The sequence below is a fragment of the Ranitomeya variabilis genome, chromosome 4 (genome assembly GCF_051348905.1).
Source record: "Ranitomeya variabilis isolate aRanVar5 chromosome 4, aRanVar5.hap1, whole genome shotgun sequence".
Classification (NCBI taxonomy): domain Eukaryota; kingdom Metazoa; phylum Chordata; class Amphibia; order Anura; family Dendrobatidae; genus Ranitomeya; species Ranitomeya variabilis.
The window spans coordinates 125,827,879-125,843,028 of record NC_135235.1 but is presented as its reverse complement, the minus strand read 5'-3'; the positions used below and the strand labels follow the sequence as shown (position 1 = coordinate 125,843,028).

Sequence of the window (15,150 nt, the reverse complement as noted above, 5' to 3'; positions counted from 1 at the left end):
CTGCGGCACCGAAGACCAGCTGTCCGGGGGAAGGAGCGGGACGCCGGGAGCAGGTAAGTATTACATATTCACCTGTCCACGTTTGACACGCCGGGCGCCGCTCCATCTTCCCGGCGTCTCTCCGCACTGACTGTGCAGGTCAGAGGGCGCGATGACGCATATAGTGTGCGCGCCGCCCTCTGCCTGATTAGTCAGTGCAGAGAGACGCCGGGACGGGACGCTGAGGAGCTGCAAGCAAGAGAGGTGAGTATGGCTTTTTTTTTTTTTATTGCAGCAGCAGCAATGGCACAGCTTTCTATGGCACATCTATGGGGCAATAATGAACGGTGCAGGAGCACTATATGGCACAGCTATGGGGCAATAATGAACGATGCAGAGCACTATATGGCACAGCTATGGGGCAATAATGAACGGTGCAGAGCACTATATGGCACAGCTATGGGGCAATAATGAACGGTGCAGAGCACTATATGGCACAGCTATGGGGCAATAATGAACGGTGCAGAGCACTATATGGCACAGCTTTCTATGGTACAGCTATGGGGCAATAATGAACGGTGCAGAGCACTATATGGCACAGCTTTCTATGGTACAGCTATGGGGCAATAATGAACGGTGCAGAGCACTATATGGCACAGCTATGGGGCAATAATGAACGGTGCAGAGCACTATATGGCACAGCTTTCTATGGTACAGCTATGGGGCAATAATGAACGGTGCAGAGCACTATATGGCACAGCTTTATATGGAACCTCCTTTGGGGCAATAATGAACGGTATGGAGCATCTATTTTTATTTTTGAAATTCACCGGTAGCTGCTGCATTTTCCACCCTAGGCTTATACTCGAGTCAATAAGTTTTCCCAGTTTTTTGTGGCAAAATTAGGGGGGTCGGCTTATACTCGGGTCGGCTTATACTCGAGTATATACGGTACATTGAGGGGTGCTGTTTTTAAAACTGACTGGTCACATGAGCGGTCACGGACCAATCACAGGCCAGTCACCTGACCGTGACATCATCGAGGGTCCTTCATGCTGCAATTCTTAGGAACGGAGGCAGACGCTTACACCGGTGAGAGCCAGGCTTCTCGGAGGGGTGAGTATATACATATTTTTTATTTTTATTCTTTATTTTTAACATGAATATGGATCCCAGGGCCTGAAGGAGAGTCTCCTCTCCTTCAGACCCTGGGAACCACACGCTGTATAAGATGACTGGGCGTATAAGATGACCCCAGTCTTATACAGCGGGCATATCCCAAATTCCATATTTTATATGGAAAAGTTGGGGGTCGTCTTATACGCCCAGTCGTCTTATACACCAGAAAATACGGTAATAGGTCCCCAAAAAAAAAAATGTTTTGTAAATTTCCTTGAAAAAAAATGAAATTTACATTTTTAAACCTTCTAAAACGCGAACAAAATAAAACATTTTACGAATAGTGCTGATGTAAAACCGACAGAAGGAAATGTTATTTATTAATGTTTTTGTATGGTATGATTATCTGGATTAAAGGGATAATCAAAGTTTAAAAATTGCAAATTTTTTTTAATTTTTGTAAAATTTCTGATATTCGTATAAACGCAGAAAATATCGACATCAATTTACCATTATCATAAAGTACAATATGTCATGAAAAAAACAAATCTCAAAATCAATGAGATATTGAAGCATTCCAGAGTTATTACCACATAAAAAAAAAAAAAAAAATCTGACCAGTGTCATTTTAATTGCTTGGTCACTAAGTGGTTAAAGATCTCTGCATGTAACTATTGAATAGGAACCACCAATGTTTATGACTCAAAGATTAATATATGTTCAGCCATGAATGGAGAATTTATTTCCCAGATTCCATCATCCAGCTTAGAATAGTACGGTATTGGTAAACAAGGGATTGCATGTAATGTACATTCTTATGACATAAGCTGGTGTACCTCCAAGCTGGAGAATCAGGTTAAAGGGAACATGACAGCAGCATTTATCAGTATTCCTAGAAAGCATTAGCGCTTTATCAGCCTCCTAATACCATTATAAATTATTTCTAATCCTTCTCTGTATACAGCATTGGACTAGTCCAGGACCACTGTCAATCATAGAACAGCGTGTGTGACGGATATCCCGGCGTGTGCAGTGAAAGCAGGGAAGAAGAGGAGACTTTCCCCCCTCCTTTATCCTCACCCTGCACCCACTGGGATGTCAGTCACACCACTGTAGGTGTGATCCCAGCCCGCTACTGCAATGATTGACAGAGGTCCCAGAAGAGTCCAATACACGCAAACATGGAGAAGATAACATTTTTAAACACACTGCTGTATCATTTAGGCTATGTGCACACGTTGCGGATTAGGCTTAGAAATTTCTGGTGCGGATTCTGCATCTCTTGGCAGAAAACGCAGGTGCGGATTTGACGCTTTTTTGTGCGGTTTTGCTGCGGATTTTTTGAGGATTTATTGCGTTTTTTACCCCTGTGGATTTCTACAATGGAATGGGTACAAAAACGCTGCAGATCCGCAAAAAAGTGACATGCTACTTCTATTAATCCGCAGCATTTCCGCATGGAATTTTCCGCACCATTAGCACAGCATTTTTTTTTTAACAACTGATTTACATTGTACTGTAAATCACTTGCAGATCTGCAGCGTTTCTGCACCGCAAAAAAAGTTGCGGATCCGCAGGAAATCCGCAACGTGTGCACATACCCTTAAGGTACCGTCACATTTAGCGACGCTGCAGCGATCTAGACAACGATGCCGATCGCTGCAGCGTCGCTGTGTGGTCGCTGGAGAGCTGTCACACAGACAGCTCTCCAGCGACCAACGATACCGAAGTCCCCGGGTAACCAGGGTAAACATCGGGTTACAAAGAGCAGGGCCGCGCTTAGTAACCCGATGTTTACCCTGGTTACCAGTGTAAATGTAAAAAAAAACAAACACTACATACTTACATTCCGGTGTCTGTCCCCCGGCGTCCGCTTCCCTGCACTGTAAGCGCCGGCTGTAAAGCAGAGCGGTGACGTCACCGCTGTGCTGTGCTTTACGGCCGGCCGGCGCTGACACAGGGCAGGGAAGCGGACGCCGGGGGACCCGACAGACACCGGAATGTAAGTATGTAGTGTTTGGTTTTTTAACATTTACACTGGTAACCAGGGTAAATATCGGGTTACTAAGCGCGGCCCTGCGCTTAGTAACCCGATGTTTACCCTGGTTACCAGTGAAGACATCGCTGAATCAGCGTCACACACGCCGAATCAGCGATGTCTGCGGGAGATCCAGCGACTAAATAAGGTGCTGGCCTTCTAGCTCCGACCAACGATGTCACAGCAGGATCCTGATCGCTGCTGCGTGTCAAACACAACGATATCGCTATCCAGGACGCTGCAACGTCACGGATCGCTAGCGATATCGTTGTTAAGTTGTTCAGTGTGAAGGTACCTTTAGGGATAATACAGATAGCATTAAAATGGAATTAGGAAGCCGATACCTCCTAGGAGTAAATCCTGCTGTTCCCTTTAAATGAACGTGCTATGTGAAGTCTACAGTTTTCTGTAGACTTCACATAGCACGTTCATTTAAAGGGAGCAACATACTTGCTCCTCCTGTTTGAATGATCGGTGAATCAGACGTTCAGCCTGCAGGTAGATTACTAGTATGTTACCACCAATACAGTGCCTTGCAAAAGTATTCGGCCCCCTGGAACTTTTCAACCTTTTCCCACATATCATGCTTCAAACAAAGATACCAAATGTAAATTTTTGGTGAAGAATCAACAACAAGTGGAACACAATTGAGAAGTTGAACAAAAGTTATTGGTTATTTTAAAATTTTGTGGAAAATTAAAAACTAAAAAGTGGGGGCGTGCAATATTATTCAGCCCCTTTACTTTCAGTGCAGCAAACTCACTCCAGAAGTTCATTGTGGATCTCTGAATGATCCAATGTTGTCCTAAATGCCTAATGATGATAAATATAATCCACCTGTGTGTAATCAAGTCTCCGTATAAATGCACCTGCTCTGTGATAGTCTCAGGGTTCTGTTTGAAGCACAGAGAGCATCATGAAGACCAAGGAACACAACAGGCAGGTCCGTGATACTGTTGTGGAGAAGTTTAAAGCCGGATTTGGATACATAATGATTTCTAAAACTTTAAACATCCCAAGGAGCACTGTGCAAGCGATCATATTGAAATGGAAGGAGTATCATACCACTGCAAATCTACCAAGGCCCGGCCGTCCCTCTAAACTTTCATTTCAAACAAGGAGAAGACTGACCAGAGATGCAGCCAAGAGGCCCATGATCACTCTGGATGAACTACAGAGATCTACAACTGAGGTGGGACAGTCTGTCCATAGGACAACAATCAGTCGTACACTGCACAAATCTGGCCTTTATGGAAGAGTGGCAAGAAGAAAGCCATTTCTCAAAGATATCCATAAAAAAGTGTTGTTTCAAGTTTGCAACAAGCCACCTGGGAGGCACACCAAACGTGGAAGAAGGTGCTCTGGTCAGTTGAAACCAAAATAGAACTTTTTGGCAACATGCCAAACGATATGCCAAACACAGCTCGTCACCCTGAACACACCATCCCCACTGTCAAACATGGTGGTGGCAGCATCATGGTTTGGGCCTGCTTTTCTTCAGCAGGGATCGGGAAGATGGTTAAAATTGATGGGAAGATGGATGGAGCCAAATACAGGACCATTCTTGAAGAAAACCTATTGGAGTCTGCAAAAGACCACCTGAGACAGGGACAGAGATTTGTCTTCCAACAAGAAAATGATCCCAAACATGATGCAAAATCTATAATGGAATGGTTCAAAAATAAACGTATCCAGGTGTTAGAATGGCCAAGTCAAAGTCCAGACCTCAATGCAATCGAGAATCTGTGGAAAGAGCTAAAAACTGCTGTTCACAAACGATCTCCATCAAACCTCACTGAGCTCGAGCTGTTTGCCAAGGAAGAATGGGCAAGATTTTCAGTCTCTCCATGTACAAAAGTGATAGAGACCTACCCCAAGCGACTTGCAGCTGTAATCGCAGCAAAAGGTGGCGCAACAAATTATTAAATTAAAGGGGCCAAATAATATTGCACGCCCCACTTTTCAGTTTTTTGAATTTACACAAAAATTTAAAATAACCAATAACTTTTGTTCAACTTCACAATTATGTTCCACTTGTTGTTGATTCTTCACCAAAAAAAAATGAAAAGTTCCAGGGGGCCGAATACTTTCGCAAGGCACTGTATGTCTCATCAATGCAATGCACTAGGGAAGAGACATTCATACAGTATCACTACAGGTCGCACCAAAGGTGAACCTAGCTGTAGCTCACGTTCAGCTGTGTGTTGTGGTGCGCCCAGCGCAGGATCCTACCACATGCAAAGCACACTACAAGAGAGGTGGAGGGGGTTAAATCTACTTCCATGGGAAATCATTACAGCACTGCAAAAAAACACAGAAGGCAAGGTGTAATGTAATTTACAAAAATGACAATAGCATATCCAGGAAAAAGTCCCGGGACGCAGTGTGAGCAGAATTTTAAAAAATTCTGTTCTTAAAACTTTTCTATGGAAAAAAACACACCAATGTAACAGATATATCAGGGAATTTTTAACAGGAGGTTATTGCTTGGTATAAATATGCAATGTGGCACATATTGTACATTTGGTATAGTTACTGCATTTTATCTCACTAAAGTTAATGCGGGATGGCGAGAATTTGCCACAGAGGATTCAAGAAATGTTGCACCACTGATCCTAGGAAACAGGAGACCTTTGGGGTGTGAAGATGTAACCTTTGGTTACTGCTGTAAAGTAGTGTTCTCTGTCTACAAGGCAGGGAAAACACCCTATATATACAGCACAATATCTAGATTTACTGTTTACCTCAACAATAAGAAGGAAGTATATGTCTTGGGTTGTAGGCTTCTAAAGTGCAGTCCATTATAATGCTCACTCCTATCTCCTTGCACAAATAAACGCAGTGACCGCATATAAAACACCCTGATAAGGATGCTCTATTAGCGTAAAACCCAGGGCCACACGATTTATGGCTCATGGTCTTATCATTAAAAGACAATATTACGAAAGCAACGCAAGGGGCAATTACCAGAGCAGATTCCATGTAGAAATAATTAAGGATGCAATTTTCTCACATTTGTATTACACATATTCATTATCCTTTGAAGCGACGAGCCTGTGACATGCCTGCCAGCAATGAGGAGGTTAATGGCAGTGCTATGACAAAGACTAATGACACTGCATAATATTCACTCTCCTTCCCTTGCTGTCAGCTACACCAAAGATCAAAAATCTTGGGTATCCATGTCCCGCCTGTGTGCTTGATAGGACAACGCACCTTCAGGGACATTCTCTCACTTCATTCACCTGCAGGACAGACAGACAATGGCAGTGAGGCTGGACGGAGACACCTTCTGCAATGCAGTGAACACAAGAGCCATGTACATGTGGGAAAACAGGACCCACCAGCGTCCATGAGGGAAGGCTCACTCGGCTTCACCGCCTCCGCCACACTGATAACAAAGGGATTATGGCTGAATGCTGGATGCTGGATGTACTCTGCACATAACCTGTGTCCTATAGGTGAAGCCGCGGTGACACTCCTGCCCAGAAGACAAAGGACTGAACAAAGACTGCACACAGCAACATATCTGCATACAACCAGGAGACCCAGGGGCATTACTACTGGAGAGAAGGTGATGGGGCCTGGGTGACACCAGTGACTAACAGATAATATTTATAAATTAAAGATAATGATCTAATAACAATAATAATAAACATCCCATTCCTTTCACAGAGCAGGACAGTGCTTATCTCCTGGTTGGCACCTTGTGCCCATGAGTACAGATAACCACCAGTCTTGTACACTTCTTTCTTGTAAGTTCTGCCACCAATGTCTAGAGGATTACACCAATGTCTGGCAGGAGTGTGTGTTATCTGTTAACCCTGGTGTGGACAGAAGAGATTATCATTCACAACTCTCACCAAGAACAGGAACTGGAGATTAATTCTACTGTGCAAACACACATCATTGTGGCCTTTGGGTCTGGTTCCCTGATAACATACATGTGCAGCGTGGTACGTGCCAGCGGAGCAGCTCAAACAATCATTCACGATACATTCTGTACATTCTGGTATACAATGGCACATTCAGCTATTACCATGAATGAGGAGAATGCAGCACAAGAACACAGGCATGGAAGCAGATGTCTTTGTCCTGTTGTCTATGGCTGCAATGTAAGTGGTCCCTATCCTTCCCAATAGGCAGAAGCTGCTGTTCTGTGTGCGGAAACATGGTGCTGTCAATATGCTGATACTGGACTGGACCAAACCGCTGCATGACCAGCTCTACCCTCGCCTACTGTATTCTCACCCATCCCTTGTAGATTGTGAGCCCTCGCGGGCAGGGTCCTCTCTCCTCCTGTACCAGGTATGACTTGTATTGTTCAAGATTATTGTACTTGTTTTTATTATGTATACCCCCCCCTCACATGTAAAGCGCCATGGAATAAATGGCGCTATAACAATAAATAATAATAATACTGGCTCATCTGTCAGGTCACTAATCAATGTCACTATGCAGAAAGCGCCCTGTGTCTGGCTGCGCCAGCATGCACACATGCACACACTATTCCATTCATGCTTCAGCGCTTCTCCTCTTGGCACCTTTATCTGCCCTGTACCTGGGGTCGAAAACCCACAGTAGGTGCCCTGGCGCTGCCCACAATTCCCTAACCACAGGATTCTCTTCCCCCCTCCAACAGGGCTTCCAAAGTGACTAGCCAATTCCTCTACCCTCAGGCTCTCTGCGTGTGCGTGATCTTCGTGAGTGTCTTGTCTGCCTTGTTCTGTATACACAGGTAGTTTGGCAGCCTTTCCACTTATTATGGATGTCTCAGGCACTGTCTTTGCCTGTTCTTAAAGGCACATGCACAAATTACCCTATTAATTTTACTAGACTACTGTTATTCATTTGCTAATAAACATACGAGTCGTAATTCACACAATCTGCTCTAATCATTCTGACAGTCTACCCTTCCATCTATGCCCCATATAAACGAATTCTGCCTACATTAGATTTCACTCCTCTTAGGTCGCCTTTTCTCGGTCTGGATGTCCTGCTTATGTTCATCTTTTTTACTAGAGTCAATGTCTCAGCAGTTAGAAGGTGGAAGTCTTGGGCTACGTTCCCACTAGGAGCTTTTGGTGAGTGTTTAGTGTTGCAGATTTTCTGCATTATTTCTCCATATATTAAGTAATTACTTGTATTTGTTTGAAAATACGCAGTGCAACAAAACTCACCAAGAACTCAGTGTGAAGGCCGCCTTATACGTCAATTTACACCTATCTGGAGCATGCATCAAATTCCCAACTCGGCCCAGCCTGTGCCGCCCTTCTCAATGCCCAGTGTGTAGTTTACTTATAACTTTGAACGGTATGTAACACCTGCTCTTACGTCACCATCCCGCACGGCCCCCGCTCGCTCTTACATCACCCTCCCGCGCGGCCCCCGCTCGCTCTTACGTCACCCTCCCGCGCGGCCCCCGCTCGCTCTTTCGTGATCCCCAGAGGTGGCCCCGCTCTTTCGTGATCCCCAGACGTGGCCCTCGCTCTTACATCACCCTCCCGCGCGGCGCTCGCTCTTTCGTGATCCCCAGAGGTGGCCCCGCTCTTTCGTGATCCCCAGACGTGGCCCTCGCTCTTACATCACCCTCCCGCGCGGCCCCCGCTCTTCCGTGATCCCCAGACGTGGCCCCCGCTCTTCCGTGATCCCCAGACGTGGCCCCCGCTCTTCCGTGATCCCCAGACGTGGCCCCCGCTCTTCCGTGATCCCCAGACGTGGCCCCCGCTCTTCCGTGATCCCCAGACGTGGCCCCCGCTCTTCCGTGATCCCCAGACGTGGCCCCCGCTCTTCCGTGATCCCCAGACGTGGCCCCCGCTCTTCCGTGATCCCCAGACGTGGCCCCCGCTCTTCCGTGATCCCCAGACGTGGCCCCCGCTCTTCCGTGATCCCCAGACGTGGCCCCCGCTCTTCCGTGATCCCCAGACGTGGCCCCCGCTCTTCCGTGATCCCCCAGACGTGGCCCCCGCTCTTCCGTGATCCCCAGACGTGGCCCCCGCTCTTCCGTGATCCCCAGACGTGGCCCCCGCTCTTCCGTGATCCCCAGACGTGGCCCCCGCTCTTCCGTGATCCCCAGACGTGGCCCCCGCTCTTCCGTGATCCCCAGACGTGGCCCCCGCTCTTCCGTGATCCCCAGACGTGGCCCCCGCTCTTCCGTGATCCCCAGACGTGGCCCCCGCTCTTCCGTGATCCCCAGACGTGGCCCCCGCTCTTCCGTGATCCCCAGACGTGGCCCCCGCTCTTCCGTGATCCCCAGACGTGGCCCCCGCTCTTCCGTGATCCCCAGACGTGGCCCCTGCTCTTCCGTGATCCCCAGACGTGGCCCCTGCTCTTCCGTGATCCCCAGACGTGGCCCCCGCTCTTCCGTCACCCTCCCGCACAGCCCCCGCTCTTCCGTGATCCCCAGACGTGGCCCCTGCTCTCCCGTGATCCCCAGACGTGGCCCCTGCTCTTCCGTGATCCCCAGACGTGGCCCCTGCTCTTCCGTGATCCCCAGACGTGGCCCCTGCTCTTCCGTGATCCCCAGACGTGGCCCCTGCTCTTCCGTGATCCCCAGACGTGGCCCCTGCTCTTCCGTGATCCCCAGACGTGGCCCCTGCTCTTCCGTGATCCCCAGACGTGGCCCCTGCTCTTCCGTGATCCCCAGACGTGGCCCCTGCTCTTCCGTGATCCCCAGACGTGGCCCCCGCTCTTCCGTCACCCTCCCGCACAGCCCCCGCTCTTCCGTGATCCCCAGACGTGGCCCCTGCTCTCCCGTGATCCCCAGACGTGGCCCCTGCTCTCCCGTGATCCCCAGACGTGGCCCCTGCTCTTCCGTGATCCCCAGACGTGGCCCCTGCTCTTCCGTGATCCCCAGACGTGGCCCCTGCTCTTCCGTGATCCCCAGACGTGGCCCCTGCTCTTCCGTGATCCCCAGACGTGGCCCCTGCTCTTCCGTGATCCCCAGACGTGGCCCCTGCTCTTCCGTGATCCCCAGACGTGGCCCCTGCTCTTCCGTGATCCCCAGACGTGGCCCCTGCTCTTCCGTGATCCCCAGACGTGGCCCCTGCTCTTCCGTGATCCCCAGACGTGGCCCCTGCTCTTCCGTGATCCCCAGACGTGGCCCCTGCTCTTCCGTGATCCCCAGACGTGGCCCCTGCTCTTCCGTGATCCCCAGACGTGGCCCCTGCTCTTCCGTGATCCCCAGACGTGGCCCCTGCTCTTCCGTGATCCCCAGACGTGGCCCCTGCTCTTCCGTGATCCCCAGACGTGGCCCCTGCTCTTCCGTGATCCCCAGACGTGGCCCCTGCTCTTCCGTGATCCCCAGACGTGGCCCCTGCTCTTCCGTGATCCCCAGACGTGGCCCCTGCTCTTCCGTGATCCCCAGACGTGGCCCCTGCTCTTCCGTGATCCCCAGACGTGGCCCCTGCTCTTCCGTGATCCCCAGACGTGGCCCCTGCTCTTCCGTGATCCCCAGACGTGGCCCCTGCTCTTCCGTGATCCCCAGACGTGGCCCCTGCTCTTCCGTGATCCCCAGACGTGGCCCCTGCTCTTCCGTGATCCCCAGACGTGGCCCCTGCTCTTCCGTGATCCCCAGACGTGGCCCCTGCTCTTCCGTGATCCCCAGACGTGGCCCCTGCTCTTCCGTGATCCCCAGACGTGGCCCCTGCTCTTCCGTGATCCCCAGACGTGGCCCCTGCTCTTCCGTGATCCCCAGACGTGGCCCCTGCTCTTCCGTGATCCCCAGACGTGGCCCCTGCTCTTCCGTGATCCCCAGACGTGGCCCCTGCTCTTCCGTGATCCCCAGACGTGGCCCCTGCTCTTCCGTGATCCCCAGACGTGGCCCCTGCTCTTCCGTGATCCCCAGACGTGGCCCCTGCTCTTCCGTGATCCCCAGACGTGGCCCCTGCTCTTCCGTGATCCCCAGACGTGGCCCCTGCTCTTCCGTGATCCCCAGACGTGGCCCCTGCTCTTCCGTGATCCCCAGACGTGGCCCCTGCTCTTCCGTGATCCCCAGACGTGGCCCCCGCTCTTCCGTCACCCTCCTGCACAGCCCCCGCTCTTCCGTGATCCCCAGACGTGGCCCCTGCTCTTCATTGACCCTGTGCCATGTCTACACCAGTGCCACTGATTCAGTCTCAGGTTAACTGTGTCCATGCACAACCCTGATATGTCAGAAACGTCACTTCTTCCCCACAGTCCCGTCTTCTGCGACCCCTTCATTGCCCACGCTACTGTGCCCCTTGGGGGTCAGTCTTTCATGCAGAATCTGCTGTGCAGATATAGTGTGCCCATTTGTACCCCTGCCAGGTCTCCACTGACCCTCCCCTTCCAGCAGCCTATGGTGCCCATCAGTGTGCTCCGTGCCTGCCCGCAGTGCCCCTCTCCCCTTCTTGTCTCTTACTTGCCGAGCTCCTCGTACAGCTGGTACTCGTCCGTGAAGCGGGTGCAGGTCGCGGTGGTGGCCATACTAATGCCCGGGGAACCAATCTGGCATCGGGCGGGCTGCGGGCTGTCAGTGTAGCCGGGGCGAGAGCTCCTCTGCTTCTTCCTCTGCGTGTCCCCCTCCCTCTCCGGGGCGGCTCCTGCTTCCCCTCCCTCCCGCAGCCTCCGTCTCCTCCCCTGCTGCCCGGCTCCGCTCAGCTCCGGCTGCTGAATGCTGCCCGCGGGCTCCCTGGGTGACCCTGCGGAGAGGACTCGTGTCACTGGGCTCCGGCCGTGCACTGTCACTGCTGCCCCAGGAGGAGGAGGAGGGAGCGCAGCACCGCGATACTTCCCCGGGACACGCCCCCCTTCCTGCGGACGCCCAGCCCGGAGGAGAGAAGGGGGAGCGCGGCGGGGGAGGGGACGCACACACTGGGGGCGGCAGGAGCGGGGCACAGCCGCATACCGGGAGCCCGCTGTTATAGCTGCAGTTATGTGTGCGGTCACTCGGCTTTCCCAGGAACAGAAGACCGGCGTCATAGCAGCAGTAATCTGTCAGTGCTGCGGGAGCCGTCATTGTATCACCGTTCACACGATGCAGAAAACGCAAATTCAGAAGTGACACGACTCTGCCCGTTATTAACCTGCTACAGCCGCAGCCGATTATTAGTCGCTTTCGTTTTCTCAGTCAACAGAAATGTTCTACAATAGTGGCAGCTCATAGGTGAAAGCTGCAGCCAATGACAACTCCGCTTTTATGCTTTCCCTGAAATGGAACATGAAAGGTGGCCACGGATTGGTTGCTGTGAAAAATGTCCATTTTTACCTGAGAAGTGTTGCTATAATAATATAAATTATAGAGTTTATTTTCGGGGCAGACTTTATATTTCGGATAAGGATAATATCACAGCGATGTAACCTGACAGCTAATACACGCTACCTGATCCACATGCATCAGGCACTGGCTACACAATTCCAGCCATATATGTTTAACAATGAGACGCTGGGGCGTTTCAGAGAAAAGTACAGGTTAATGGCTGCCGGGGATATAGCCTTGCTGGAGACTATTCAGACAGGCAGGTTCCTAGCAGCTTCTCAACCGCTGCCATAGGGTATGTGCACACATTGCGGATTCGCAGCAGTTTTCCATGCGGTTTACAGTACCATGAAAACCAAATTCGCAGTGCACATGCTGCGGAAAATTCCGCGGTTCATTTTCCTCAGCATGTCAATTCTTTGTGCGGATTCCGCAGCGTTTTGCACCTATTCCTTAATAGGAATCTGCAGGTGTAAAAACGCAGGTGAAAGCCTCACAAAAACCGCTGTAAATCTACAGGTAAACACAGGGCGTTTTACCTGCGGATTTTTCTGAATCTGCGCGGAAAAATCCGCACATGAATCCGCAACGTGTGCACATACCCATAGGGTGACCGGTCGCTTCCCACCTGTGTGTAGTGAGACATCTATCACTGCACGACAGCAGGCGGGGAGAAGCTGTCCGAGACGAACCTGTCCGACTGATCTCCATCGTGACTAGGTCCACGACAGGCAGCTATTTGAAGGGAGCCTGTCAGCAGGTTTGGCCAATATAAGATGCGGCCACTGCCTTTCAGGGCTGATATACAGCATTCTATAATGCTGTAGATAAGCTCCCCCCCCCCCCTTCCCCGACCTGAAAGAAAAAAATAAGTTTTATAATACTCACCCGGGGGGGCAGTCCGGTCCGATGGCTGTTTCAGGTCCGGTGCCTCCCATCTTCTCATGATCGCCACTCTCCTGCTTGCTTCATGGCTCCCCGGCATCGCGCTCCTGCACAGGCGTGCTTATCTGCCCTGTTGAAGGCAGAGTAAAGTACTGCAGTGCCCAAGCACCGGGAAAGGTCAGAGAGGCCCAGTGCGCACTGCAGTACTTTGCCCTAAACAGGTCAGATAAGTACGTCTGCGCAGGAGCGCGATGCCGGGGAGCCATGAAGCAAGCAGGATGGCAGCGATCATAAGATGGGAGGCGCTGAACCCAGACCTGCAACACCCATCGGACCAGACTGCCCCCTGGGTGAGTATAAGGGTATGTGTCCACGTTCAGGAAACGCTGCGTTTTTGACGCTGCGTTTTTCCGCAGCGTCAAAAACGCAGCGTCCAGATGTTACAGCATAGTGGAGGGGATTTCATGAAATCCCGACTCCACTATGCGTTTAAAAACGCATGCGTTTTTGCCGCGAAAACGCATACGCGGTGCGTTTTTTCAAAACGCAGCATGTTGCTACAATGAGCAAAACACGCAGGCACACCGCAGGTGACCTGCCAGTGACCTCAGGTGCAGTTTTGGTCGAGATTTTACTTGCATAAAATCCTGACCAAAGCCTGAAGCAAGCCTGAACGTGGACACATACCCTTATATAAGTTATTTTTCTTATCTTTCAGGTCAGACCAGGAGCTTATATACAGCATTATAGAATGCTGTATATCAGCCCTGAAAGGCAGTGGCCATATCTTATATCAGCCAAACCTGATGACAGGTCCCCTGAAAGGGAATTCGCCTATAAGCTAAAGGTACCTTCACACTAAACGATTTACCAACGATCACGACCAGCGATACGACCTGGCCGTGATTGTTGGTAAGTCGTTGTGTGGTCGCTGGGGAGCTGTCACACAGACAGCTCTCCAGCGACCAACGATGCCGAGGTCCCCGGGTAAACATCGGGTTACTAAGCGCAGGGCTGCGCTTAGTAACCCGATGTTTACCCTGGTTACCATTGTAAATGTAAAAAAAAACAAACAGTACATACTCACATTCCGGTGTCTGTCACACGTCCCTCGCCGTCTGCTTCCCGCACTGACTGTGAGTGCCGGCCGTAAAGCACAGCACAGCGGTGACGTCACCGCTGTGCTCTGCTTTTACTTTCCGGCCGGCAGTCAGTCAGTGCGGGAATCAGACGGCAAGGGACCTGACGGACACCGGAATGTGAGTATGTACTGTTTGTTTGTTTTTTACATTTACGATGGTAACCAGGGTAAACATCGGGTTACTAAGCGCGGCCCTGCGCTTAGTAACCCGATGTTTACCCTGGTTACAAGCGAACGCATCGTTGGATCGGTGTCACACACACCGATCCAACGATGACAGCGGGAGATCCAGCGACGAAAGAAAGTTCCAAACGATCTGCTACGACGTACGATTCTCAGCGGGGTCCCTGATCGCTGCTGCGTGTCAGACACAGCACGGCACGGATCGTGCCGTCGTAGCGATCAAAGTGCCACTGTGAGACGGTACCCTTATAGGCGAATTTTGGTGTGACAGATTACCTTTAAGTAGTAACCATTAAACGCGGTAACTTCAGGCGGCCTGTGGATCGGGTAGTGGGTATCAGCTGTCAGCGACCCTTTAAGGGTAGCCAGGGCCCTGGGCAGTAAGGGTATGTGCACACGATGCGGAAAACGCTGCGGGTCCGCAGCAGTTTCCCATGAGTTTACATTACAATGTAAACCTATGGGAAACAAAAAACGCTGTGCACATGCTGCAGAAAAAAACGCGCGGAAACGCAGCGGTTTACATTCCGCAGCCTGTCACTTTCTGCGGATTCCACAGCAGTTTTACAGCTGCTCCTATAGAAA

General features: G+C 50.9%; 1 protein-coding gene across 24 annotated transcripts in view; it reads right to left on the bottom strand.

Moving 5' to 3' along the window:
* The window catches only part of LOC143770030 (calcium/calmodulin-dependent protein kinase type II subunit gamma), a 283,897-nt gene extending 271,990 nt beyond the window's left edge, over positions 1–11,907 (bottom strand). For 4 of the 24 annotated variants that reach the window (XM_077259215.1, XM_077259220.1, XM_077259216.1 and 1 more), the window contains exon 1: positions 11,520–11,906. In XM_077259215.1, the coding sequence (XP_077115330.1) occupies positions 11,520–11,584 (65 nt within the window). In that variant the 5' untranslated portion in view covers positions 11,585–11,906. Of the gene's footprint in view, positions 1–11,519 lie in introns of all 24 variants that reach the window. The other 20 variants (XM_077259223.1, XM_077259229.1, XM_077259224.1 and 17 more) reach the window with 9 other exon arrangements.
* Positions 11,908–15,150: the final 3,243 nt, after the last annotated feature.